This window comes from Colletotrichum lupini, chromosome 6 (genome assembly GCF_023278565.1).
Source record: "Colletotrichum lupini chromosome 6, complete sequence".
In the NCBI taxonomy this organism is placed as follows: domain Eukaryota; kingdom Fungi; phylum Ascomycota; class Sordariomycetes; order Glomerellales; family Glomerellaceae; genus Colletotrichum; species Colletotrichum lupini.
Genome location: NC_064679.1, coordinates 1,534,763 through 1,559,110, shown reverse-complemented (window position 1 = coordinate 1,559,110; position 24,348 = coordinate 1,534,763). Strand labels below are relative to the sequence as shown.

At 53.3% G+C, this 24,348-nt stretch overlaps 10 protein-coding genes across 10 annotated transcripts; 6 read left to right on the top strand and 4 right to left on the bottom strand.

Moving 5' to 3' along the window:
• Nucleotides 1-224: 224 nt before the first annotated feature.
• Nucleotides 225-2,116, top strand: CLUP02_11957 (uncharacterized protein; the record flags this gene model as incomplete). Its single annotated transcript, XM_049290922.1, has 3 exons — nucleotides 225-402; nucleotides 495-555; nucleotides 622-2,116. The coding sequence occupies 3 exons, from the start codon at nucleotides 225-227 to the stop codon at nucleotides 2,114-2,116; spliced, it is 1,734 nt and encodes a 577-aa protein (XP_049148067.1).
• Nucleotides 2,117-2,397: 281 nt separating this feature from the next.
• Nucleotides 2,398-6,726, bottom strand: CLUP02_11956 (uncharacterized protein; the record flags this gene model as incomplete). Its single annotated transcript, XM_049290921.1, has 10 exons — nucleotides 2,398-2,560; nucleotides 2,654-2,692; nucleotides 2,788-5,117; nucleotides 5,173-5,721; nucleotides 5,787-5,891; nucleotides 5,954-5,995; nucleotides 6,034-6,130; nucleotides 6,171-6,220; nucleotides 6,279-6,425; nucleotides 6,517-6,726. 10 exons carry the CDS (start codon nucleotides 6,724-6,726, stop codon nucleotides 2,398-2,400), a joined length of 3,732 nt encoding a protein of 1,243 aa, XP_049148066.1.
• A 421-nt stretch (nucleotides 6,727-7,147) lies between these two features.
• Nucleotides 7,148-8,029, top strand: CLUP02_11955 (uncharacterized protein; the record flags this gene model as incomplete). The annotated part of the gene is made up of 2 exons (XM_049290920.1): nucleotides 7,148-7,216; nucleotides 7,268-8,029. The coding sequence occupies 2 exons, from the start codon at nucleotides 7,148-7,150 to the stop codon at nucleotides 8,027-8,029; spliced, it is 831 nt and encodes a 276-aa protein (XP_049148065.1).
• Nucleotides 8,030-11,182: 3,153 nt separating this feature from the next.
• CLUP02_11954 (uncharacterized protein) lies at nucleotides 11,183-12,280 on the bottom strand (the record flags this gene model as incomplete). The annotated part of the gene is made up of 2 exons (XM_049290919.1): nucleotides 11,183-12,045; nucleotides 12,226-12,280. The coding sequence occupies 2 exons, from the start codon at nucleotides 12,278-12,280 to the stop codon at nucleotides 11,183-11,185; spliced, it is 918 nt and encodes a 305-aa protein (XP_049148064.1).
• Nucleotides 12,281-14,592: 2,312 nt separating this feature from the next.
• Nucleotides 14,593-15,404, top strand: CLUP02_11953 (dolichol-phosphate mannosyltransferase; the record flags this gene model as incomplete). Its single annotated transcript, XM_049290918.1, has 2 exons — nucleotides 14,593-14,690; nucleotides 14,786-15,404. The coding sequence occupies 2 exons, from the start codon at nucleotides 14,593-14,595 to the stop codon at nucleotides 15,402-15,404; spliced, it is 717 nt and encodes a 238-aa protein (XP_049148063.1).
• Nucleotides 15,405-15,665: 261 nt separating this feature from the next.
• Nucleotides 15,666-17,020, bottom strand: CLUP02_11952 (short-chain dehydrogenase; the record flags this gene model as incomplete). Its single annotated transcript, XM_049290917.1, has 4 exons — nucleotides 15,666-16,372; nucleotides 16,428-16,624; nucleotides 16,737-16,877; nucleotides 16,947-17,020. 4 exons carry the CDS (start codon nucleotides 17,018-17,020, stop codon nucleotides 15,666-15,668), a joined length of 1,119 nt encoding a protein of 372 aa, XP_049148062.1.
• Nucleotides 17,021-17,218: 198 nt separating this feature from the next.
• CLUP02_11951 (uncharacterized protein) lies at nucleotides 17,219-18,322 on the top strand (the record flags this gene model as incomplete). The annotated part of the gene is made up of 2 exons (XM_049290916.1): nucleotides 17,219-17,487; nucleotides 17,551-18,322. 2 exons carry the CDS (start codon nucleotides 17,219-17,221, stop codon nucleotides 18,320-18,322), a joined length of 1,041 nt encoding a protein of 346 aa, XP_049148061.1.
• Nucleotides 18,323-18,868: 546 nt separating this feature from the next.
• Nucleotides 18,869-19,570, bottom strand: CLUP02_11950 (uncharacterized protein; the record flags this gene model as incomplete). Its single annotated transcript, XM_049290915.1, has 4 exons — nucleotides 18,869-18,956; nucleotides 19,016-19,163; nucleotides 19,325-19,379; nucleotides 19,430-19,570. The coding sequence occupies 4 exons, from the start codon at nucleotides 19,568-19,570 to the stop codon at nucleotides 18,869-18,871; spliced, it is 432 nt and encodes a 143-aa protein (XP_049148060.1).
• Nucleotides 19,571-19,712: 142 nt separating this feature from the next.
• On the top strand, nucleotides 19,713-20,541 carry CLUP02_11949 (uncharacterized protein; the record flags this gene model as incomplete). Its single annotated transcript, XM_049290914.1, has 2 exons — nucleotides 19,713-19,747; nucleotides 19,803-20,541. 2 exons carry the CDS (start codon nucleotides 19,713-19,715, stop codon nucleotides 20,539-20,541), a joined length of 774 nt encoding a protein of 257 aa, XP_049148059.1.
• A 1,973-nt stretch (nucleotides 20,542-22,514) lies between these two features.
• On the top strand, nucleotides 22,515-22,847 carry CLUP02_11948 (uncharacterized protein; the record flags this gene model as incomplete). The annotated part of the gene is made up of 2 exons (XM_049290913.1): nucleotides 22,515-22,631; nucleotides 22,692-22,847. The coding sequence occupies 2 exons, from the start codon at nucleotides 22,515-22,517 to the stop codon at nucleotides 22,845-22,847; spliced, it is 273 nt and encodes a 90-aa protein (XP_049148058.1).
• Nucleotides 22,848-24,348: the final 1,501 nt, after the last annotated feature.

Genomic DNA, 24,348 nt, shown 5'->3' with positions numbered 1-24,348 from the left:
TATCCCGTAACCACGTTTCTGGGTCTTGTTTCCCAGAATAACAAACGACCTTTGTTCACATGTCTGGCGTGCCTGGCTAATCTTCTTTGATGTCGTGTTCACTATCCGAAGGCCCCCACAGCTCATTCAACTTTCATATCCTAAGCGAACATTATACCGGTACGACTCGTCCTGCCCACCCCCTGTCCAATGGCCCATTCAATGAATGGGCAACTCGGGGAGCTATGCCCCTTCAGGATGAGAACCCCTGGGTGCTCAGGAACGCCTGCAGGGACCAGGTACTCGACGCAACAAAGCGGAGGAATCCAGTATACCCCGTCATCTCCAGGCTCCAGCTCATCCGAGCAGTCATTACGGAGTACATCACGAATGAACGGCATAAGCATACCTCACAAAGTATTGGTTCATCATTAGCAGTCACGACTCACGACTAATCTGCTTAGAAACTTCTTAGTCCCATTGACGAGAATCATCGTCTGCCATCCATACACCAGCTCCAACTAAGGAGCAAGTCATGACCCCACAAACAGAAGTAATCCGGCCATGCGGCAACATGTATGATACATTCAAACTCACTTTCCTGATACCACCCTCGCACGAACCAAACTGACATGAACACAGGGAAACGTACTCAACAGCCCGCCACTCCCTTGGCCTCTACCGCTGCGTCGCCGACACCGGCCGCTACGCGCTCCCACAGGGCATCTCAACCCTCTCCCAAGCCAAGCAACTTCTCCAAGACGCCGTCGCACAGGTCATCGCAGAGCAACCCTTCATGCAGGTCGGCATCGCCGACGAAGACAGACAGACGTCCTCGTTCGTGCGCGTGCCACAAATCAACTTGTCAAACCATATTCAGTGGTTCCCTCCGTCCCACCCCGGCTCCGGCTCCGGCCCCGATTTCAACACCGGTGCCAGCGGCCCGGACGCGACCCTCTGCAAACACCTCTCCCACCAACACGACCAGCTCTGGCCCGAGCTAACCCAACGTCCACCATGGAAGATCTCCATCATCCCAACCCAGCCCTCACAAGGCTGTGAACCACCACCAGAGATCGAAGTACTCTACTTCTTCCACCACGCAATAAGCGACGGCACAAGCGGCTCAATCTTCCACAGACGCCTCCTCAACGCCCTAAACAACCCCTCCCCCTCCACCACCCACCACCTCCAGCCCAACAACATCCTCACCCTCCCAACCCCTCCGACGCTCCCCCTCCCCCAAGAAAACCTCGTCAACGGCCGCATCTCCTGGCCCTACTTCCTCCGCGAACTATGGTCCGCCTTCGGCCCCGCCTGGCTCAAACCGAAGCCGGCCGCGACGCCCTGGACGGGCGAAGCCATACGCCTCGACACGCCCTTCCACACAAACGTCCGCATCGTCGCCGTCCCCGCCCCCGCAGTCTCCAACCTCCTCGCAGCATGCCGCGCGCAAGGCCTGACTCTGACGCCCCTCATCCACGCCCTCGTCGCAGCCTCCCTCGCGCGACATCTCCCCTCAGAGACAGCACCGTCCTTTGAACCGTCGTCCGCCATCAGCATGCGCCGCTTCGCGCAAGACCCAACTCTCGACACCGATAACAAAATGTGCGTCCTGGTAACCTCGACGAGCCATCCCATCTCAGAGTCTCTCACCGCCGCCCTCCGCGACTCTTCCTCCTCCTCGGATCCAACCCTCGAAACCGCAATCTGGACCGTCGCATCCTCCATCAAAACCGACCTCCAAACGCGCCTAACGAGCCTGCCCAACGACGACATCACAGCAATGCTCCGCTACGTAAGCGACTTCCACGACTTCTTCCGAAAAAAAGACGGCAAGCCGAGGGGGAACAGTTGGGAGGTGAGTAACCTGGGCGCCATCGAGGGCAGCAGAAGCAGCGACGGTCAGGCCGAGGCTGAGGGCGAAGACGGGTGGAAATTAACCCGCGCCGTCTTCTCCCAATCGGCCGGCACCGTCGCCCAAGCCTTCTGCGTCAACGTAGCCGGCATCGCCGGCGGCGAGACGACCATCACGGTGACGTGGAACGAGGCCGTTACCAGCCCGGAGGTCGTTGAGGGGTTAGCTGGTGATTTGGAGGTGTGGACGAGAAAGCTCGCCGAGGGCGAGCGCTTGTGAGAAATTGGTAATTGGGGTAACGTTGATGAGATTACGAGAGAAGCTAGTTTCTCCTAGACGATTATACCGTCGAGATGAAGTATCCTCGGACAGAAAACCAAAGTAATGATAATAGAAATGAAAGGTGTTAGGATCAATATGTGGTACGGCTACACTGCCCGGCGACATATGAAAGGATCAACAAGTATCTAACTAGGGAGTCACATCTAAATCAATGGGAACCAAACAAGTCATGAACAAGAAATGCGGAAGGGTTACTCATTAAATCTATAATCTGTTTCCTACCAGCTTCGCGCCAGGGGAAACAATTGCTCGAGGGAGAGCACCGTTATGTACCATCGTCCCACGCAAATCTTCAGTCTATGTCTCGTCTCTTTGATCATTACCATTTTGATGAATGAGGAAAAAAGTACAAACAGGGCCCGGTCGAGATGATGGGGGATCCTGTTGCTCACAGCCCGCAGTCCACCCATGGAAGAACCTCTCTTCGGGCTCCCCCCCTCTCTCAAATCAACGCCGAGAATGCAATGCCATCACATGGAGACCAGATCCCGGACCGCGAGGCAACCCTTCGCTCTACCATTGCTCACAACACAAAAAAAAAGTTGAAAACCAATCATGACACCTTCTCAATCAACTACCATTGGTCGTTTTGGCGCCGCCTTGCTGACCCACGGAAGTAGTCGTATTGGGTCGGGTCCGGGTCGGGCGTCTCGGCGTCAGCCTGAGGAAGTCCACTATATCCCCTCGGTCCGCCGCCCAGGGCGCCGACACTCGGTCCACCCGTGGGTGCGCTCATTGGCATGCCCGCGGCATTTCTCACGAGCGCCGTGTCACTGCCGTTGCTGTTGATGGTGTACAGGGGGCTACGGGACCGCTCGCCCATGGTCGCTTGCTGAGCGAAGCCAGCTTGGGGCGGTCCCATGGTAGGGGACTGACGGCCGCTTCCAGTTGGCGACATGTACCCGGCAGGCGGAGTAGGCCTAGAACCGGACATGTCGCGGCGCTGACCTGTCATGCCGCCCTGCAAAGCAGCATTCGTGGGCGTTCCGGGGCGAGAGCCGAAATCGGACATTGATCCAGGGGTGCCGGGGCGCATGATGTCAGGATCCCTTCCAAAGATGTCGCCTTGGCCATGCTCCTCTGCGAATTCCGCTCTGTTCTTGTAGAATTCGAAATCCAGGTTGGACTCGGAAACGAACTCGAAACCGGGAATACCGGCTGACTTGCCAGGCTTGCCAGACTTCATGGGATCCAACGCATACACATCCGAGTATCCAGAAACACTCATCATGTCAACAGTGTTGACATCTCTTCCGTCCGAAAGGCGACCCTTGTACACGACATGCAAGTAAGGTTGGGCCTTTTGATGCACCATCGGAGTGATGAGAGGCTTGTACAAGGCCGGGTGGCCGAAACGCGAAGCCAAGCGCTCACTGCGAAGGCGAGTTTCCTTCATCACGCCAGCCTCGGGGTGCTTGGCAACGTTGGTGGTCGAGAGGTAATGGATCTTGTCGTCGTACAATCGGGAGCAGACGACCTTAAAGATGATCAAGCAAATGGGCAGAGGGATAATGGCGAAGGCCTGGCTATGGTAGGCCCAGTCGGCTCGCGCCCATGAGCTGAGGAAGAAGACGCAGTTGGATAGGAAGACGGCAAAGAGCATGCGATTGAAGAGCACGCGCCAGAACATGCCTCCGGACTCAGTCTTGGTGACGAAGATGTAGAGCAAGAGGTACTTCTTGAGCCAGTAGTCGATTCCGTAGTACAACGCGGCGGCAGGAAGAACCAAGGGCTGGATGCCAGAGAAACCCAGTGCAACTGTCGCGTAGTAGAGGAAGTAGTTGTAGTAAGAGGCGTACTCAAAGGTGGGAGGTGCCGTAAGCTCAATGAGCTCTCTGGGCGTCGGGCTCGAGAATTTGCGCACGAAGAAGCTGTAGATGAGTTTCCAAAGCTGGGCGAGATCGATGGCAGCACCAAGGTTGCGCTGGAGGAGCCAAGTGACCCAGAAGGGACTGACTGAGCAAAGCGCCGTGAAGATGGTGGTTGCCAAGTTTTGATCGATAATGGCCTGCCAGGCATCGACGCTCTTTTCGCTAGTCTCGCTCACAATAGCCGACACAAGCGACCAAACGGTGCTGAAGAGCGAGAACACGATCAAGTTGTTGAACACGAAGAAAGCGTACAACTTGGCCAAAACGTGCCTCTCACGACCCGTCTTGGTCTGATCTCCAGCTTTCATCGAGAGTCGACGGAAGATCATGGGCAGGACGAGGTAGACCAGCGACATCAAACCAGGAGATGCGATACCTTGGACAATGGACCACCATTCGGGATTGGTTTGAAGTTCCGTCTGGAAGGCGGGCCAGACCTTGCCGAGGTTGTTGAGGTCGATGAGGAAGATGGCGATCATGGCGTTGGGAGCGATCCAGACAATGGTAAGCAACGCGATCCAGAGGTTGTTCACAATACGCTTTGTGCGACGAATCGAGGGCGTCAGGACCAGGTTATCCCACAGAATATCGTTCGGGCGCGGGGCCATGGTGATTGTTGCGCCGTGCGGGTGCTTCTTGCGGCTGGCGTAGGCAATGTTGTGCGCCTCTGCAATATCTGCGTAACTGGCAAAGCCATAGGGCATGGTGCTTCGCTTGTCGACACTCTGTCGAACCTCCTTGATCAACAGTTCGAGCTCCTTGATGCGCTGTGTCAGGTATTCGATAGCGTCGACCTTCTGTCCCTTGGGATACGTCGCGAAAGACGGGTCCTTCTTGGAGGGCTTGCACATCGGTCTGGCAGCCGGGAGTTGGTCGGGTTTCTTCATATACTTTGCCAGTACCACCTCCAACTTGCGAACGGTATGGTCATGTTGCTCAATCAGCTTGGGGAGTTCCCTGACGTTACGGGCGATGGCGGTGCGAGAGAAGGATGAGGCCGGCACAACTTCGTCGATGATGGTCGCGATGCCTTCGTCGGAGCATTTGGCTTTGGGAATATCGTACATCTGCTGGGGTCAGTTTGAAGCTCCCAGTGGTACGTCATCCGAAAATCAATCTTACCATGAGGGTCCGGGCGTGCAAACTGTTTTGGTACTCCTCGCTCTCGAAATACTTGCGTCGGAGGCGCAAGACCTTGCGGTAGTTCCACCACAAGAAGCCCATAACAACAAAGGTGATGATATACGCAACTGCGACTTGTGCCCAGTACGCATTGCCCCATACTGCAATGGGAGTAATCAAGTCGATCCAGGATCTATCCTTGGTCGAACTGCTCTCTGCAGTGCTGAGGTAGGTGGGAATGAGGATTCCAAGGCCAAACACAGAGATGGTCGCGAAGATGTATAAGCACATGCGAACGAAGCGGAGGAATACGGTTGCGTCCATGCCGACGTGGTGCACCAGCTCATCCTCGGTCGTATTCCATAGCGGCGGGATCCAGGACCAGATCTTCTTGCCGATGGGCGGCGGAGCATGTTTCTCGTCGGCATGCTTCAACTTGGGCGCATAAACGGACTGATTGTACGGTCGAAGAAAGGAGAAGGTGACGGCGATACCGACAGTGACACCGAGTGAGGTGCCCAGAGCAGCCCAGACTGAGTTCTTGGCGAGCTATATGGCAGTCAGCATCCAGCACGAATTGTCAAAAGCTCAGTAGTGATGGAGGGTTTACAGACCTGAGAACTGAAGGGGTTCTTCAGCAAGTCCAACAGCTCTTTTCCGGCGTCGGTGCTCATCTTGAAGGTTGAGGCCCCTTGGGGCGAGGGGGGCGAGTCGCGTCTCTAGTTGGCCTCGGCGAGGAAGAGGGCAGCGAGAGATCTGGTTGTTGATGTTATCTTTGCACCAAATCTTCGAAAAATGGTGGTCGAGGGAGAAACTCGGTCGGCTAGTCGGGTGGGTGATTGGGATTCAGGACGATGGCACAGGAGCTTGTTCAACGGGGGCTTCTACTGGTTGTTCGTCGCAAAGAATTGTTTTCGGGTTGGGTCGCCGTGTAATGTTACCGGGCGCACAAAGACCGCTGGGAAGTGAGCAAAGAGGCCTGAAATCAGATGGATGACGTGGTTTGCTGCAGCGAGAGTCGGGGAGAGAAGAGATCGTCAAAAGGGCCCTTGGAAAGGAGCAGCTGGTTCCCAGGCACGCGAGCAACGGGAGGGTTCGATTGGGACAATTAGTGGAGCCACAGATGTCGTCGAAGCGGCGCGAAGAGAGGGAGACGATGGGGAGAATGGAACGACTGGCGGAGGGTCGGCGGGATCGCGGGATTGGGGGGAGGAGGAGGAGGGAAGAGTTGGGAAAAGCGAGGGGAAGTCGGCCTTGAAGCGAGCGTATGTAGGACGAAGTTTAGGTTACGGCACGACACGGAGGGATGGTGAAGAGACAGTGAAGGACTGCTATGTACCTTACGGTAGGAGTAGGGGACGGATGGGATGAAGGAGGGATGGGAAAGGTGGAGAGGCGTGGAGGAGAACAGTGAGAAGGAAAGACCACTGGAGAGGAAGCTTGTTGAGCCTGGAGGATTGCGTATGTCACTCCTGGAACATCCCAGTCGGTGGGTGCGCCGATATCCGGGTCCATCGCTGGAGGAGTGCGGTTGGCAGCCCAGGAAAAACTCATTCACATACATACATACTGCGCAGGGTTACTAGGTACGGATAGGTAGCTGCGGCACCTTACTCCGTACCTTGGAAAGAAAGAAGAAAAAAACAGCATTAAAAAAACATCATAAAAAATGCATACGTAAAAAAACACGGCCAAGGGGATTGGTTCGCCTCAGGTCCTTGCAATTCTTGCGCTAATAGGGTCTCGAGGCTTGGGATCCACTTGACCCGACCCACCACTACCAGGTTGAGGGATGCGGTACGTATCCTTTTGTGTACCTGCTGCTCAAGTCATTCACTCTTCCACTTGACATCGTGGCTATTTGCTTCCTATCTACTCACCTCACGTTGGATGGGATTCTGGGGTTGTTAAGTAAGTCTACTATTGAATGTTGGATTTTCGTATTCTAGAATACATCTCACGATGGCAGTTTTCCATGTACAATGCATGTCTTTACATGTCAGCATCTGCAGGAACATGCAACGCCCAGTTGGAAGAACATGAGGTACGTAGTAGGGTATCCAGCCTCGGTACGTACACAAACCAGCACCTCCAGCCAGGTGTTGTTCCTCAGTCTCGTGGACGGAATCGCATAGAAGACGGAGCATCGGACGACCTCATTGGGCAGAATACCCTAAAAACTGCCATCCAAAATTCTCTCCCTCTGTCAGAGCTCGGGACACCCACCACTACTGTACAAAGTACTCCGTCCACAGCACCAGCGAGATGCCGTGCCGCCGCTTGGCTTCAATGGAAGAGCCCAGAGCAGCATGGACCCCCCCCCCCCCCAGCCAGAAGCACGGGAACGCTTTGCATACCGCGTAGTAGCGCTGTAGCGCATCGGCAGGGCCGCCGCTCGCTGTGGCTGTGGCTATTTTTGACACCTCGAATGTGTGTCCCACTCACCCACATCACACGCCCTGTGGCCCTGCACCCTTTCTGTGTAGTGGCAGACGATCCCCAAGGAATGCTAGGCTCTTCGCGGCAAGAAGGGGATGGGTTGGTGGTCGATGAATACGAGGCCCATTCAACAAAGTCCTTTCATACCTTTCATACGGATACCATTCTTCATCTTATGCAGGTCGGGATATCACGTATCCGGCCGATTGAGGGCTCCTGTTCCCATCGGCGTCCTGTACACGGCCGAAATGCTCAAGCAGTACGGAGGACCGGAAGATCTGTACCTGGAAGAATGCAAATACATATCGAGGAAAAAGGGTCTTTGCTCGCGTGTGGCATCCGAGATGTGCAGCAAGCCTCCTCTGGTCCCGCGCTAGAGGCGAGAAATGCCATCATTCCACATGGGAGAAAAGTTTGATGCCGCAGTTTATCCCGAAAGAGTTCTAGACGTTTACTGCACTGTGCCAAATTCGTTCCGTTTCTTCCTCCGTTTCCAGCATCATGATTCCTCTTGATGAATTTTTTTTTTCTTCTTCTCACAATAACCCTCATCTTTACAGACAACGGCACGGATTACTATCCCGTGCTCGAGCGTACGGATACACCTTGCGCCCCCCGTGTCAGGTTAAGTGAAAAAGGGGGAACAAAGTGTCCCCGCAGGACCCAATGCCGAAAGGGAAGTCGTTTCCAACCTCTTGCTGCGTACAAGTTTATAGTGGTCCTTACGGAGTAGACTACGCAGTAAAGAGGGTTCACATGACAGGCAAGACCCCGGCAGCGACTCGCCGACAGGGCTGTGCATTGAGGGGAGGTCCTTTTGGGGGGCTCTGGGAAGTTGGGGAGGTTTGGTCATTTGTGGAGAGACGGGACAGAAGATGGGGGTTCTGAACATCTGATGAAGAAGATTGAATTCGCTGTCATATTACTACTTCAATAGGCGCGGTGATTAAGCGTCAAGGAATCGACCGGTGAGCAAGGTAAGCGAGGAGCATACACCATGCACCACCACGGAGGGATTGCTATCATAGATGGATAGACTCTAGAATAGCGAGAGGAACTCCCTCAATCGGAGCATTTCTTTACATGCTGCTCAGCCACCCTGCTCCTCGGGGGATGATGCATGACATGAGAAATAAGCATTCCTTATTCTTTCTGCTTCAACCCTTTCACCCTATCAGTCTAATCCACACACACCTTTCACAACATCTGGGTCTTCTGTTCCTGAACAGGATGACACCTTATCTCGTACCATCGCGAGTCTCTAACTGAAGACTCTCAACCTCACAGACGAACCAAACTCCGTCGAGGCTTGACAGTCAAGCTGAAATGAGGTAAGCCGTCCACCCCAATCCCCCTCCATCGCCAAGACCACCGATGTTCCCCTCCCGCGACTCCCGCCGCCTTTTCCAGAACAAATGCAAAAGGAAGCTAAGCTACCTTAAGCCACCGTCCCTCTGCCCGCTCACGAAAACGGAAGAAGCCCAGATCCCATCTACGTCGTTCCCAACCGGCCCGTTTTTTTTTTTTGTTGTTGCACAAGACCCTACCTACCTACGCAGTACTCCGTAAGACCCAGATCGATCCCCTACGTCACAGAGCTTCATCGCCCCCCCAAAGCGACGGCGGCCTCTACCTATCCCATTTGCAACCTTTTCCGTGCGCTTTCCCACCGCCGCCACGACGCCGTACCGTTTGAATTGTAAAACATGTTGAGAGACCTCACCGTCCGCCTCACACTTTCCATACCCAAGGTACGCACGACAAAGGCGCAGAGTCAGGTACCAAAACACAGCACAACGCCACCGCCATCTCTGGCGTTTTCCTCGAAACCGCTTAGCGTCCGTGTCCATGCTCCCTCATTGTTTACTCGTTTCCCCAAATTCGGACTACCGCAAGTAAACATACGCACACACGCACTCGCACGCACGCCTGGGTCTGAGGCTGAAGGCGCACATTCCTCACGGTGTTGGTCCCCTGTCTTGTTGTACCCAGATGGACGTGATGTTTCTCCCAATTCATCTCTTTTCTTCTGACTGCGTAAGAAAGACGTTTGTCGTCACTCATAACCAGACACTCGCGTCCCTCCATCCTCGGCTTGTAAGAGAGACACGCCAAGTACGCCCAGTCCCCATTCCCCATCTCCCGAAGATTCTTAAACATCCTTCATTCCGGCACAGCCTGTTCCTGAGTGATGTGAACCCTCGAAAGGGCTGAAAGTACGCGGACAGAAGGTGATCCAAGCCAGACGGCAACAGACCAAAAAAAAAAAAAAAAAAAAAAAAAAAGAGAAAAGACACATCGCATGTGCTTGCAGCCCCCCCCTAAACCCGCACCCACGTAAGTCGACAACGAATCGATCGACAAACCCTTGACTTTCGGGGTGACGCGGTGGGTGGAGAAACCCACTGCTCCCGTCACGGTCTGGACCGCTTCGAAAGGAGCCTTTTCTCGCCCCGAGTCGAACCCCCGCGTATCCTGTAGACGTCATCCCACCTCATTGCTCCATTGATTCAGTCAAACAGATGATCAGAAGCTATTCCGTATCTGTGACTCGGACAGCGTTTGAGTATCCAAAGACGTTGGCGCAAGTTCCACGAGTTGCTTCCGACTCGGAGCACCGCTGCTAGCAGTCCGATATGTAGGCGATCGAGATGTACAATACCTAACCCTAGGGTGCCTATGCGTGGGTGCGTGAGGTATTTTTTGTAGATATCACGGCTTCCCCCTAAGCTAGAGATACGCGTTGAGAACGCAGCGACCATCATATCAGCTTATCCATGAAACTCACAAGGGCGTTTAGAAAGGGTTGATACATCATTCGAGGCCCCGTCACCTTGCACCATCGACGTTCAAGTGTCAAGTCAAACCATCGAGTTATCAGAATCCATGATATCTTGATTCAAGGCTCCTACCCAGCCATCGGGTAAATTCTTGCCTTCGCCTCTGAGCCTCAAGGCATGGTCTAATCGACAAGTGGGGGTTCAATGGGCTCGCTCACTATTGAAATAGTCAGACTTCCGACTCGGCATTGCACCCTCGTCACTTGGTCTCACATGTCTGCTGTTGACCTGTTGATTGTCACTTGTTGTTCTTGACGACCATCAGAGCGAGGACACGGAAGCAAGTAAACAAAAGTTCTCGGCAAATGCCATGATTGCCTCACAATTCTCGACTGCCCGTGTTTCTGAGTCAAATCGTCCATCGACCTTGCTCTGCCATCACCCGTTGCATAAGAAAGACCACGACGAGACTGGTAGACTGAATGTGCAAGCGTCCTAGTATATACAGTATCCTAGTTTCCTACTACTCAGTCTCGATACGACGACGACCTGAGCTACAATGACAACAAGGTAAAAAAGCAGAAACAAAAACCCGCGCCTCCTTTTTGCCTACCCATCATAAATCCGCGGGGTGAAAAGAGAGACGCCCGCCCGGCTGGTCCAAACCCAAGCCTCGACCATCATGGTCTCGTTGTTGCTAGAGTAGTCTGTGGGACTCTTTGACATCCAAGGAAATCCGAGGCGATACGGATACGTGCCTCAGAAGCATCCGGCTCACTGCGTGGCCTGGTTTAGACGGGTCCTTGAGAGCGAGTCTTGCGCTCAGTTCGACCGGGGGAGTGCAGAACCTTTTTGACCTTGCTGGCGACCTTGTGGCCAAAAGATTCCTTCTCCTTCTTGGGACTCTCCTTGACTGGCTTTGCAGCGCCATTTGAAGGGGGTCGTCCAGGGCCTCTCTTGGCCTTCTTCTCTGCGGGCTTTTCCTCCGGAGCAGCCTCGACAGATTCGACACCGTTAGTACCGTTGGTGCCGTTGGTACCATTGGTCTCGGTTAGCTCGTCCGCCTTGCGCTTGTTGCTCGTCTTGGCCTGCGGCGCGGCCTCGCGCTCTCCAGCACCGGTGGGCTCGGCGTCGTTAAGGGCACCGGTCATCTCGACATCCTTGGTGGCAGCACCATTGGCGGCTTCGGGCTTCTCAATGATTGGTTCCTTGACTGCCTCTTCCTCAACCGCGGGTGCCTTGAGTATCTGTTGCGGGATAGGCTCTTCGACGGATTCCTTGACGGGCTCGGCGACGGGTGCAGAGGTTGCAGTCGTCTTCTCCGCAGGCTGTTCAGCGGGGATGACCTTGGCCTCCTCGGTTCCAGTCGTCGCAACGGGGCCGTCTTTGTCGGGATTCTCCTCGACGGCAGCCGGCTTGGGCGCATCGGCGGTAGCTTCAGCCGCAGCTGGTGCAGCTGGCGCATCGGCTGGTGGGGCCAGTGCAGGAGGGTCCGCAAGTTTGGCGGGCTCGGTAGGCTCACTAGCTACTATCTCTGCGACTGGTGCGACCTCGGCCTTCTTCTCTTCGACTGGCTTCGTCTCCGAAGCTACAGTCTCTGTGGGTTTCTCATCTGCGGCGGTGATGGCGGTGGTGGTTGCAACAGTCTCGGGAGCTGTACAAGGGGAAGAATGTCAGCGCAAGAAGGTCCGAGCGTGAGTATAGGCGCGGCGAGGGGGAAGATGCGATGCGCCGGTACACCGAGAGATGATGAGCCGACACAGGGCGCATACATCAGCACCGCTGTACAGAGGCAACGCGACACCGCTGGAACTTCACGACATCTCTTGCTCACCTTTGTCGATGCCAGCTACGGCTGGGACAGCTCCAGGAACGGGATTGGGGTCCATTGCGATGACGTAACGGGTATCCGGTGGGCGCACAGTGCGCAATCAGAGATGTGGCAGTCGGTGGTGGGAAAGGGCTCAATGGCCGATTTCGAGAATTTATGAGAGTAGTAGATGATGGAAATGGCTGTGGTGATGCCGATTGGAGATGAGAAAGCTGAAGAATAGAGGGTGAAGTTTGTGGCAGGAGGAAAGACGAAAGGAAGAGAGGGAAGAAGAGAAGAGGTGAGGTTGGCGTCGGAGCATGGGACTCGGCAGAGCTCCTGCTCCTCACCGGCTGGGCCTTGCTGCAACCACACAGCAAGTCATCGCACAGAAGAAACATGGGGTTGGGAGGCAGGAGACACTGGGGGGGGGAGGGAACGCTTCTGGTTCCACGGGGGACGGGACGAATCAGCAACGGAAAGGGCGGGCTCGGAACACGCCATTGCTATTGCCTCAGCCATTGCGCTCACAGCTTCCGTGCTGCGAGAGGGAAAGTGTGTGAGTGTGAGAGTGTGCGTGCGCTGTGCTGACCCTTAGCTCTACCTCTACCTCTACCTATTGAACAACAGGGAGCGGACCTCGAGCGACGAGAGTGAAGCTGTGAGCTTGCAAGGAGAAGGCCGGGAGAAGCAAGGTTCCCCTCGCGGCACATTGGGTGGAGAGGAACCTTGGACCGTCATGTCAATCTGACATGACTGCGAGCTCCACGGACGCCGATGGCCAAAACTGGCGATCTTGGGATGTTACAGGGCTGGCGAAGGGGAGCTAAGGCCCGGTTAATCCAAAAGAGGCTTAGTCAATGGGTAGAGCTGGCAAGCTGAGTGTTTTGGGTCGAGTCTGCTGAGGCGAGCAGACGCCGATGAGAGCAGCTGGAGTTTAACGGTCTTCCATGTGTGCTGCCATTGCTACCGTTCAACGGCATCTCATAAGTGGTTTCTCGGATGCTTTGAATGCCATCTTCAAGCACGAAAGAGGCACAGAGCGCTTCGGCGTTGAGAAGACGGTATTGCAGGTCCGTCTCAACGTCTTGTAACGGGAAGAATGGGAGGATGGTCAGTCAAACCAGCCAGACCGTGTACTTCCTCCAGAGACACACTGTAAAGAGGAAGCGCAAGCTCACCTCACTCTACAATTCCCGATGGGATGCGATCGATTCCTGGCTGGCGGGCGACGCTTGCCAGGGCAGAACTGCAGCGTCGCGGTGGTGCAGCAAGGCGGATGCGGGGAAGGACCAATGGCTGGCCGTGAGAGCAGAGCATCATCTCCACCTTTAGCCAACCGATATTATGTCAGCCAATCAGCACCTCGCAAGGAAAGAACCACGTCTGAGCTTTCTGGACATGCTGCACGCCATCTCTGATCGATGATTTTACCCCGGAAACTCATTTGAGGCAGATGTACGGATATGTATAAGTGTAGACGGAAGTCTTGCAGACATTTTCCATTGCATTATCAAGAAAATTTTCGTGCCTGTAGATGTTTGTGATTCCTGCTTTTGATTAATTCAACAAATCGGCACAACTTGTCTCTTCCATCCTCTATAACAGCCTCCACTCCTAACCGCCATGCAATACCGACTTGCGAAGAAGGTATTCACTCATCAGCAAATCCAGGCAGCTTTCACCTTGGCTGATGGAAGAAGTTCAGAGGCTCTTCCAAGTAGCAGCATAAACCAATAGTTCCCTCGGAGCTGCAACAGACACTTTTCAAAGTGGATAGGAAACAGTCAAATTCAAATGTCATCTTCTCCATCATGGACGGCTTTCATATCGATGGCCGCCTCATAGGTACCTTGGTAGGGAAGGTATGTATGTATGCCATGGTTGGTTCCTTCTATGCAAAGGTAGTCAAGATTTGAAGCTTTAGTCCAATTCGGGTAAGAAGCTTGGGCGACAAGCTGTCGAGATATAACGCGAAAGAGAAACGCCCAGATTTTAATCAATCTTTGTGGTTTATTTTTATTTTAATTACTGAGAGTGCTTCGTTTGGTAGGTCCAACAATTGACAGTTTTGTTGGCAATGAAGAAGTGTAAAGGCAACCCGAAGCTGATGTGCAGTGGTGCCAGGTGGTGATGTCTGGTGCTCCAGTGTCCCGCCCTGTGGTCCCCCCTAGATTTCAGGGGCTAAATAGAGCTTAGTCATCAGCCACTCAAGGTGCCAAATGGCATTCCACCGCCAAAGGACAGACAGCATCCATCGCCGTGAAGCTTCAAACGCGCAGCCAACTTCACCACGCTCCTTTCCGCCAAGCCAAGCTCGACTTATTGTGTCTCTATTCTCTTCGATATCCACCCTTTCTTCAATACCGAAACCTTTCTCCGACCGCAACAATGGCAACTAACAAGTACTCGGTCATCCTGCCTACCTACAATGAGCGTCGCAACCTGCCCATCGTCGCCTGGTTGCTGAACCGCACCTTCACCCAGCAGTAAGTGCGATCCCTCCCTTCAACCCAGATTTATATCGTCTCTATAGAAAACCTTGCCTGGAAATAAGTCTACTAACGAACATGCCTCACAACAGCAAGCTCGAATGGGAACTCATCATCGTAGACGACGGCTCTCCCGACGGCACCCAAGAAGTCGCCAACCAGCTCGTCAAAGCCTACGCCCCGCACGTCATCCTCAAAACCCGCACCGGCAAGCTGGGCCTGGGAACCGCCTACGTCCACGGCCTGCAGTTCGTCACCGGCAACTTTGTCATCATCATGGACGCCGACTTCTCACACCACCCCAAGTTCATCCCCCAGATGGTCGCCCGCCAAAAGGAGGGCAACTACGACATCGTTACCGGCACTCGCTACGCCGGCAACGGCGGCGTCTACGGCTGGGACCTCAAGCGCAAGTTCGTCTCCCGCGGCGCCAACCTCTTCGCCGACACCGTTCTGCGCCCCGGCGTCAGCGATCTGACGGGCAGCTTCCGCCTCTACAAGAAGAGCGTGCTCGATAAGGTCATCTCGAGCACCGAGAGCAAGGGATACACGTTCCAGATGGAGATGATGGTGCGCGCCAAGGCTATGGGGTGCTCTGTCGCCGAGGTGCCCATTACCTTTGTCGACCGCGTCTACGGCGACAGCAAGCTTGGTGGTGACGAGATTGTCGAGTACGCCAAGGGTGTGCTTTCGCTGTGGGCCAAGGTCTAAGGGAGGAGTCTTCTGTGGAAGTGGAAGAATGAACATGGAAAAGGGAAGGAAGAGAAAATTAGAAGTGATACGATACCGAGAGTTTTTGTTTGCTGCTGGACACATTTGGCATGAATTGGGCGTTGGGGGACGACGGGAATCCAAAGTACCGATACCTAATTATGAACAAGTCGCATGAAATCTACAATTTTGTTCAGTCATGTGAAGGGGGCCGCCATATGCCCAACAATCGCTAACTACATCCACTCCGAACACAGCTTGTTACATGTTCCGGCCACCAGTCACCATGATCGTCTGGCCGCTCACATAGCTAAACAGCGGACTAACCACAGCAAGCACCGCAGAAGCAGCCTCGGTAGGCGAGCCAGGCCTCCGCAGCGGAATATCAGCATGCGCATCCTGCTCAGCCGCCCCAGCCGCTTTCTGCGCCTGCGGGATTCCCAGCGCAATCTTCTCACCATCCGGCCCGGTGATAAACGCACCCTTCTCCTTGGCATCCGTCAACCGCGTCTTGATGAACCCAAACGCAACAGTATTCGCCCTCACACCAAACGCAGGGCCCCACTCCTTGGCAATCGTCTTGGTCAAGCCCGTAACACCGGCTTTCGCCATGGCGTAGTTTGCCTGGCCCGCGTTGCCGTGGACGCCCGAGGTAGAGCTGATATTGACGACGCAGCGGTTCTCGCCGTCCTTTACGCGGAAATAGGGCGCCGCGGCGCGGACGAGGCGGAACGGGGCCGTGGAGTGCAGCGCGATGATGGTGTCCCACTGCTTGTCCGTCATCTTGTGGATGACGCCGTCCCAGGTGTAGCCGGCGTTGTTGACAATGTGGTGGATCTTGCCGCCGCCGAACTCTGCTGCTTTGGCGACGAGGGTGGTGATGTAGTCTGCCGAGAGCATGTCGCCGGGCACGCTGATGGCTTGGCCGCCTGCGACGGTGATGCTGTCTGCGACTTGCTGTGCCTTTTCTGTTTGAGATTGTCAGTTATGAGGAATTGCTCAGCGAGATTGTGGAAGTCATACTGCCGTCAATGTCAGAAACGACAACCTTTGCGCCCTCGTTGGCAAACAGCCGCGCTGCTTCGGCGCCGATTCCCTGTCCGCTGCCGGTGATGATGGCGACTTGGCCGGCGAGCATACCCTTGGGGTAGTTCAGGTGAGATGCGATTTGCGCTACGCGGTCCGACATGTTGGCGATGGCCTCAAAGTAGTTGACTTGTCTTCAATTGATTGATGTGGTGATTTAGAAGCTTGTCAAGCTCAAGTGACGATATGGTGCTACGCAGTATATTAATTCAAAAGGCAAGAGTGAGATTCGAGAAACAGCTCTACAAGGATTGAAGTGTCATTGGAGCTCCAAGGTGAAGACCCCTGGGCTGCCGAGGTTCCCCGCGGTTCTCATTCCCGGCCCTAGACGAGGTGACGAGGTACCGGTAGTGGGGTAAGAGCCATCGGGTCCGGGTGATGGACTCGCTGGAAGCGTTGGATGACATAGCTCCAACGAGTCAAACTTCAAGGCCATTGGGCTGCAATGAAGTCGACTTCTCGCGGGCTGAATGTTTGAGTAAGTCATTGGAGTAGCAGAACAGGTACAATATGCACATTAGAAAGAGCATTCTGAGTCCTCATATCAATTCGTGGAAGTGACGTTCTAGTGGCACCCCAAGCTCGAGCCTTGGCGCCCCGGTTTGGGGATTAGATAAGATAAGGGGGAAGGTGGGATGTCTCCGTCTCTGTTTTGACGACATGCCTCCTGCGCCAGGCCGTCCCTACATCCCGCCGTGCCAAGCTTCAAAGCCCACCAGTCTACAGCCATGTCAACAAGCGGAGGTCGAGGAGGTCGAGGAGGAGGGGGAGGTTATGCAGGAGGAGGAGGAGATTGGAGAGGAGGTGGTAACAGAGGGTTTCGCGGCGGAAGAGGTGGAGGGAGAGGAGGAGGTATAGTAAGAGGGGCCGGCGGCGGTGGTGCTGCTGCTGGTCCCGGCAGAGGAGGCCGTTCACATTCAGGGCCGTGGGGAAGACTCAAGCCCGTCGACATGGATCCTCTCGACAGTTACGGCCTTCCTTCAAAGGGTGACACAAGGTATGGCCTGCAACTCTCGGCCCCGTTCTCCACGAACCTATGCTAACTTATGCGCCCACCCAGACTCCTAACCTTCAAGACGCAAGAACAATACTACACAAAAATCGTCGAACGTTACATGACATTCTGCTCCGACGCCGGCGAGCGCGACGAACTCCTCCGCCGCTTCGCCTCCCTCGACATCGCAGACTACCCCTCCGTCTCCCCCGCCGCCTCCCCGAGGCTCCTCGACGACCCCTCCAGCACGAAGGCTCTATCGGACGTGATGATGGCCCTCCGCAAGCTCCGCGAGGGCATCGTGGCCTCGAAACGCGTAGACGACTTCGCGATCCAGGCATACCTCTTCAACATCCGCCTCTCGGTCCTCGTCAAGCACCCAGAATCATACCACCCGGCCATCCTCCACGTCCTACGCACGATCCACCCGGCGCGCAACCTCACCAGTGTAGAGCTGCAGGAGGTGCTGTCGTACCTCGTCCTCGACGCGGCGTGTCGGAGGGCAGATTTGGCTGAGGCGTATGCGATTCGGCATAGGTATAAGCTGCGCGATGCAAAGGTGGATGCGGTGCTGGCGGCGCTGGCGCACGATAATTATGTTGCGTTTCGGAGGGTGCAGGGGAGCGTGGACGGGCACCGGGCCAAGTTGCTCGAGTTTGCTGAGGCGGATGTGCGGACACATGTGTTGAAGTGCTTTGGGAGGACGTATTTGGGCGTTGATCGGGAGTGGTTGGAGAAGTGTTCGGGCCAGGGATGGGAGTCGTTGACGAGGGATCACGGTGTTGGGTGGGAGCTTGACGGGGCGAAGGTTGTCATTAGAAAGGTTAGAGCGAAGTGAGGGGGGAGTATTGTTGGGATGGTAGATATGGTGCATTTGATACCCCTGAATACAACAAAAGCGTTTTGAAACTCGGTATGCCTTATGGCCTCCAGCTGCTTGGTAAGACGGTTCGGTCTTCAATCGAGACTACACCGATAACCTCGAGTCCTTGTTCGTTTCCGTACGATTATCGACAGAGTCTCTGCTGTCAGGTAGCAAATCTATGCGAATATGCGGACAAAGATGGGCAAGATGATGGTATTAATCACCAATGGAATTCGTTGGAATGATACTGGTTACTCGGAGATTGAGACTCGTGATCACTTTGATTACACTTAGTCAAACCATGCCTAGACGACGAAATCACTTCTGTATTTCCTCGAATCCCCACTCATGAAGTTTGAACCCTCCGAAAACGGCGTTGCGTTCCATTCCTTCCGACTGGACGACATCTTACAGTCCATCAACCTAACTAGTGTTCACCGTTGCCTTCAAACTCGAGATGCGGCGATCAAAGAGCTATACAGTGGCTCAAAGCCAACTCACAAACATGATTCCACCAGCCTACAATGATATCGAAAACGCATGCTTATTTTCGGGTGATTTCAGAACTTCGTTCAGTGTAAAGGTGTATCCTGGGATAGCGAATGGACTAAATGAGAGGATTAGCAGTATACTAAGGTATGCCATCTTCAACAGGAAATAACTGACACAAGAATTCGGAAAATGGCATTAAGGATATGGTCAATGCAAGTGTAGAATGAATGTGTTTTTTTCAATATCGTTTGGTGGTCCTTTTTCGATATCGGGATCTGTGGATATTTCCATGATGCTGAGGGGGCATGATAGAAGGCTTGATCTGTAAGGAAGAGTATTGCCGAGTAAATACTCTTCTAGTTCGGGAGTACATGTAGTTCAGGTTTAACAAAAGTTGCCAACGAATGAATCCTAGGGAGACTACACACTTAATAGAAACGACACCTGATGTAACCCGTTGAGCTCAAGGAGAAGTCTGCCGACCCATCAAGGGGTATACTGCCTCGTGCGTCAGCGTGACTGCCGCCGCCAGGCTGTACTTCCACCGACGTTAGACCTAGAAGTTGACATCAGGGTGCCCAGCCCCACTTGAGCACGACTATGGTGTCTCGATATCGAGGTCCAGTAGCAGAGGCAGTTATTGGAAATACCCAAGGTAGCTTTCTTTTTTGGAACGCTCCAGCTTCTTTGATCGGAGATGGCAGAAATACACTGGATATGCGCGGCCATCCTCCATCAACTCATTTCTCTCTTATAGATTCTTCCTACTTTCCGCCGCTCTGAGGGATATTAAATGTATTGTTACTCAATCGGGCCGTTCTCAACTTTGAAAACAAAACAATACAGAATACACGATACACGGAAAGCCACAATGGATCAAGACAGAGAGGTTCTTTTCCCCATTAGGTATTGCGCCCTGATCGATCTTTCTGACAAAAGTATCCCTAACAACTGGCAGTAGCGGGGATGACGGCGACCAAGTTCGCATTGTCCTCGAGTGTGCCAACGACAAGTCCTTTGTTGTCCAGAAATCCCTCCTCACTAGGCATTCCGACTTCTTCAGGGCCTGCCTGAGCCACGATTTCCAAGAATCGAAGAGGTCCACCATCCGCATGCTTGATGTTGACGCTGATCTAATGTTCCTGTACCTGGGCTTTGCACGTCGACAATTCAACGAGACACCCGAGCACGGGGGTACGTTTGGCATCATATCGGTTGCCCATTTCCTGCACGTCGCCGACTGGACGCGCCTCGTCAAGCTTTATCAGCTCCTCGACTTTCTCCAAAATAAGGAGCTACTGAGCAGTGCAAGGTCCGTTCTCAGCTTCAATATATTGACTGCACACATCTACCTCCTGGCCCCAGAGGCGGACGGCGCAGAAGTCGAACGCTGCTTCGATGCCTTTGCGAGGGCCTTTGACACGCTCGACGTCGATCATCCAGTCCAGGCCAAATTCCGAGATGAAATGGTCGCACGATTCTGCGAACACTGCCATTGGGATCTCCTTGTCCGTCATCATCACGCTTTGGAGCCCCATCCGGAATTCGTGGCCAAGATGAGCTTGAAGCAGGCTGAGTATGCCGCGTCTATGATGCAGTACCTTTCTGAGAGCCCTCGGGCTCGCGGAAAGATTTCTGGGCTGTGGAGGATTAAGGCTCGCAACTGGGACCATCTCATGCGCCAACGCAAGTCAAAGTAGAGGGTGATTCTTTTCAACTCAAGTGCCGCTCTCATAACGCAAAACAAACTACAGTTTACACATCTTCGCTCTGCTAGAGAAAGACAGTTGCTCGACGATACGCGCTGGTGGTTGCCATCACTATGCCCGCTCTTACCAGTATCCAGTAACATAGACAGATATCCTGTGTGTCTTTCAACTAGCGTTCACCTTACATAGAGACACGGAAAGTTCTGGTGCATGCACGGGCATCACCGCCAGACGTGGTGAGGGCGTCTGCACATGACATCTCGAAAGTTGGCGATTATAAGAGCATTATGGATCAGTTGGAGTATCTCCCAGGGCAGATGCCCGGGGAGATTTACGACTACCATCCGGGGTATACTTAAAAGATAGAATGTATGTACCTTAGCCGAGCTACAGCGACCAAACCCGAGCCCTGAGTATCCTCTTCTCTTCCCTTACAGGAATGTCGCCTTGAGATAAGTTTGCAGGAAGGTCATCAGGCGTCCAAGGAACCTACCTTAGCCAATAAAAGTAGCAATCAAGTCCATTTACGGAGCTCTATCAGTTAAATACCTATTCCCGTGCTTTTCACATCTCCTTGGGTTAGTTTCTCGTGCCGGGTCGCCTGAGAAACCTACAACGACACATTTGTGAGATGCGTTAGAAAGGGAGTAAGTAACACATGTGAGCTCTACAAGGTATACTACTTTGGGAAGTTTAGTCCATCCAACATATCATTCCTGTTGCGCTTTAACGTCATCAGTCATTGGCAACTCGATTGGCAATAGCAGTGCAGTCAACTATCGAAATCGGGAGCCGAAAACTGCCTCTCCGATGAGAACTTTGCAAATACACTTGATAGCTAAGTGCACAATCTGTTGATGGTAAGGAAGATTAGCCATCATTGCGTGTAGCGCTGTTAGATGTAGCGGGTTTGTGGAGAGGGGGGTTGAAGGGTAGAGGTGATTGGTCTAACTTAATAAGTACGTAAAATATGTTATATTGGTAATATGGTTAACTAGATGTAGCAGGTGTTATATAATAACAGAAGAGGGAAGACGTAAGGCCTGCTTTGGTATTCTACCTCATGAGAAAGAGGTCATATAGTTGCTAAAAAGGCGTCTTTAGTCAGGAATGCGTCGGGGTCAGTACTAAAGTAGGGTAGGTAGGTGGCTTGATGAAGAACGAGTAGGTCTATGTAAGGTCATATCCAATCAAAGCCGCCACGCAACCTTGTTGAACTTGGCTAGTTGGGCAAACAGGCATAGAGCGGGGCGGTGGATGTCTTTGGCCTATAGTTGTATACGGTTGCACGTGTCCCGGCGCAGCTTAGCCTAAAACAGACCTCCTCCGCGGTCTTATTTTTACGGAACCTAGTTTTCTAAAAGCACCGCAACTAGCCAACGATCTTGACGCCAGGGTCTGGCCTATACGCTACCGCCTATTTCGTCTAGATAGCCGCTCAAGACGTGCGTCTTTCTACTCATAGCCCTCGTGTTACTGACCGCTACGACTAGGGGCCTATTGGTTTTCTATGAACCGGTCCGCGGTTTCCCCTAGGCTTCTATGCAGGCTAAGTCGCCGGTTAGACTTCTTGGACTATACCCTCCGCTTCCATAATCTACTTCGTTTACGCCCAATAGCCGGTGGCTATGTCCAGCCTCGCCGCGGAAGGCTTCTCGCTGCTCGTCCGATTGCCCTTGTATACTCCCTACTCTGCGCGTGGACGACTTCGCTTGTAACGCTCAATGTGCAGCCCTCGTGGGCCGTGGCGTCCGCATCTTGGGACGACGAAATACTGTAACTGTGTCGTCGGGGAGAAGAAGAGATATAAAGGGGGGCTTCGACGCTCCTAAAGTGCTCTCTGATTCCCTTATCGCTTAGGCCTCGTCTACTCTACTTTATTCCTCCTACCTTTACTCTCCTACCGGTGTTTGCTTCGTACGCCTTGCTTTTGAACTACTCCTCTGATCTCTTACTACGCTACTATGCTGCCCGCTATATTTATTGCCCTCGCCGCTGCTCTCGCCCCGGTGCTCGCTGGGCCCGTCGCGGGGCCCGTTGCCGAGCCCGAAGGCGCCTTACAGCAGCTCGAGGCCCGCAAGGTCTGCGGCGCGGGTTACCTCGCCTGCTACTATAGATTCGGTAACGATGATCCGGATTAGGCGGAGTACACCTGCATGTCGCCGTGGTGTAATATCCTGAAGGACTGTAGCTGCCCGGGAACTGCCTCCTTCAACCAGAAGCCCGCCTTCCTCTCCAATAGCGGCTGCCGTTCGAAGGCTGGCGCCGACAACCACCCCGCCTGTAAGGTTGTCTGATAGAGCGTGGCGAGATGAGGGCTCGCCCGTTCCGCTCGGCCGTTGGGAGGCGTGTTGTAGCTTGCGGTCGTCCTACACCGCAATGGCGAGGCCGGCAGGCTTACCTCCTCTCCCCGGCACCGGACGGCAAGACGATCACGCGTGGGGTCTATGGAAGGGTTGGATCCATGATAGTGCGTGGGTCCTTGGTAGAGACGACACTGGTTCCACTCCCGGCTACCAGGGGCGGGCCGCGACCGGTCGTTTCCGTTGCCCCTCGGCCGGCCTATGATCTACCGAGACAAAAGCGTCTATCTACTATGTGCCCTTTCCCCTGTTCTTCGCTCTTGTTCGGCACATAGACGTGGAATCTCCCAGCTTGTACTCTAGCTTGACTATCAATAACTTTCCACTCTCGTTGCAGAATCGTGGCTGCGCGCTCTGACTCGTGACATTGTTACTGTTGTGTTGGGTTAGCCGTGGAGACTCCACCTCCGGCCGCTGATTCTCGGCCCTTGTCCGTATACCCATGCGATCTACCCCCCGATGCTGCGTGATGAGCACGGCGGCGTCTTCTCCGGGGCAATATGTACCTGGCCTTGACCATAAGAAGATCACGTCGACATCGCAATCATAGCCCAGTACTGACATTCTCGTCGTGGCCGATACTACGACTATTAGCAATACGCTTGTAATGGATACTAATTTACTCTACACACTAGGCCTCGGACCTGGACATATCACATTATTATAACAAGTTTTTTCTAAACTTAACGCTGTCGTCCTTATTGTCAATGTAACTATCACGGTCTCACTGGTTATGATGTTCTGACTAGGATGATCATATAGTATAGGCGGCTAATTTGTATATGTAAAATTGATATCAAGACTCTAAAGTTTGCTTTGGTAGTCGAGTTTGATGGATATTGCATGCCTTGGTCATGTAAGTCTTGTTTGTATTCAAGTTGAGAAGGTTTGTTGGAGTTAGGCCACAAAGGGTGGCAATACAAGTGAGCCTTGCTTTCAAAGTAAGGTAATAAGTAGTCTATCCAGCGTATTATTCTAACCTTGGCAGTAAAAGTGTTGCGCTTAGACATCAGCAGTCATTGGTAACTCGATTGACAGCAGTTGTGCAATTAACTATCCCAATGAACAACCGCAAATTGTCTCTCAGATGGAAACTTCGTAAACGCACAGAAAAGCTGAGTGAACAATCTGCTAATCGCAATTCGGGCAATCCGAAAGCGAGCATTGTGTACTGTAAGTCAAAGCACCTAGTTATGGGCCCCCCCCCTTTTGGGCCCCCTGGTTTCGGTAGGGCTACACCAAAACCTACTACTTTATACTATATATATAACTAGCTGGACTTAGTATATAAAAATATAAATAAAGTTAATTTATATAAATATTTAACTATATTTTTATATTATTATACTTTTAGTAATATATACTAGCTGAGTATTACGTAATTATATTAAGTATATAAATTTTAAAAAACACATAGTTGAGAGGTAATAATTCG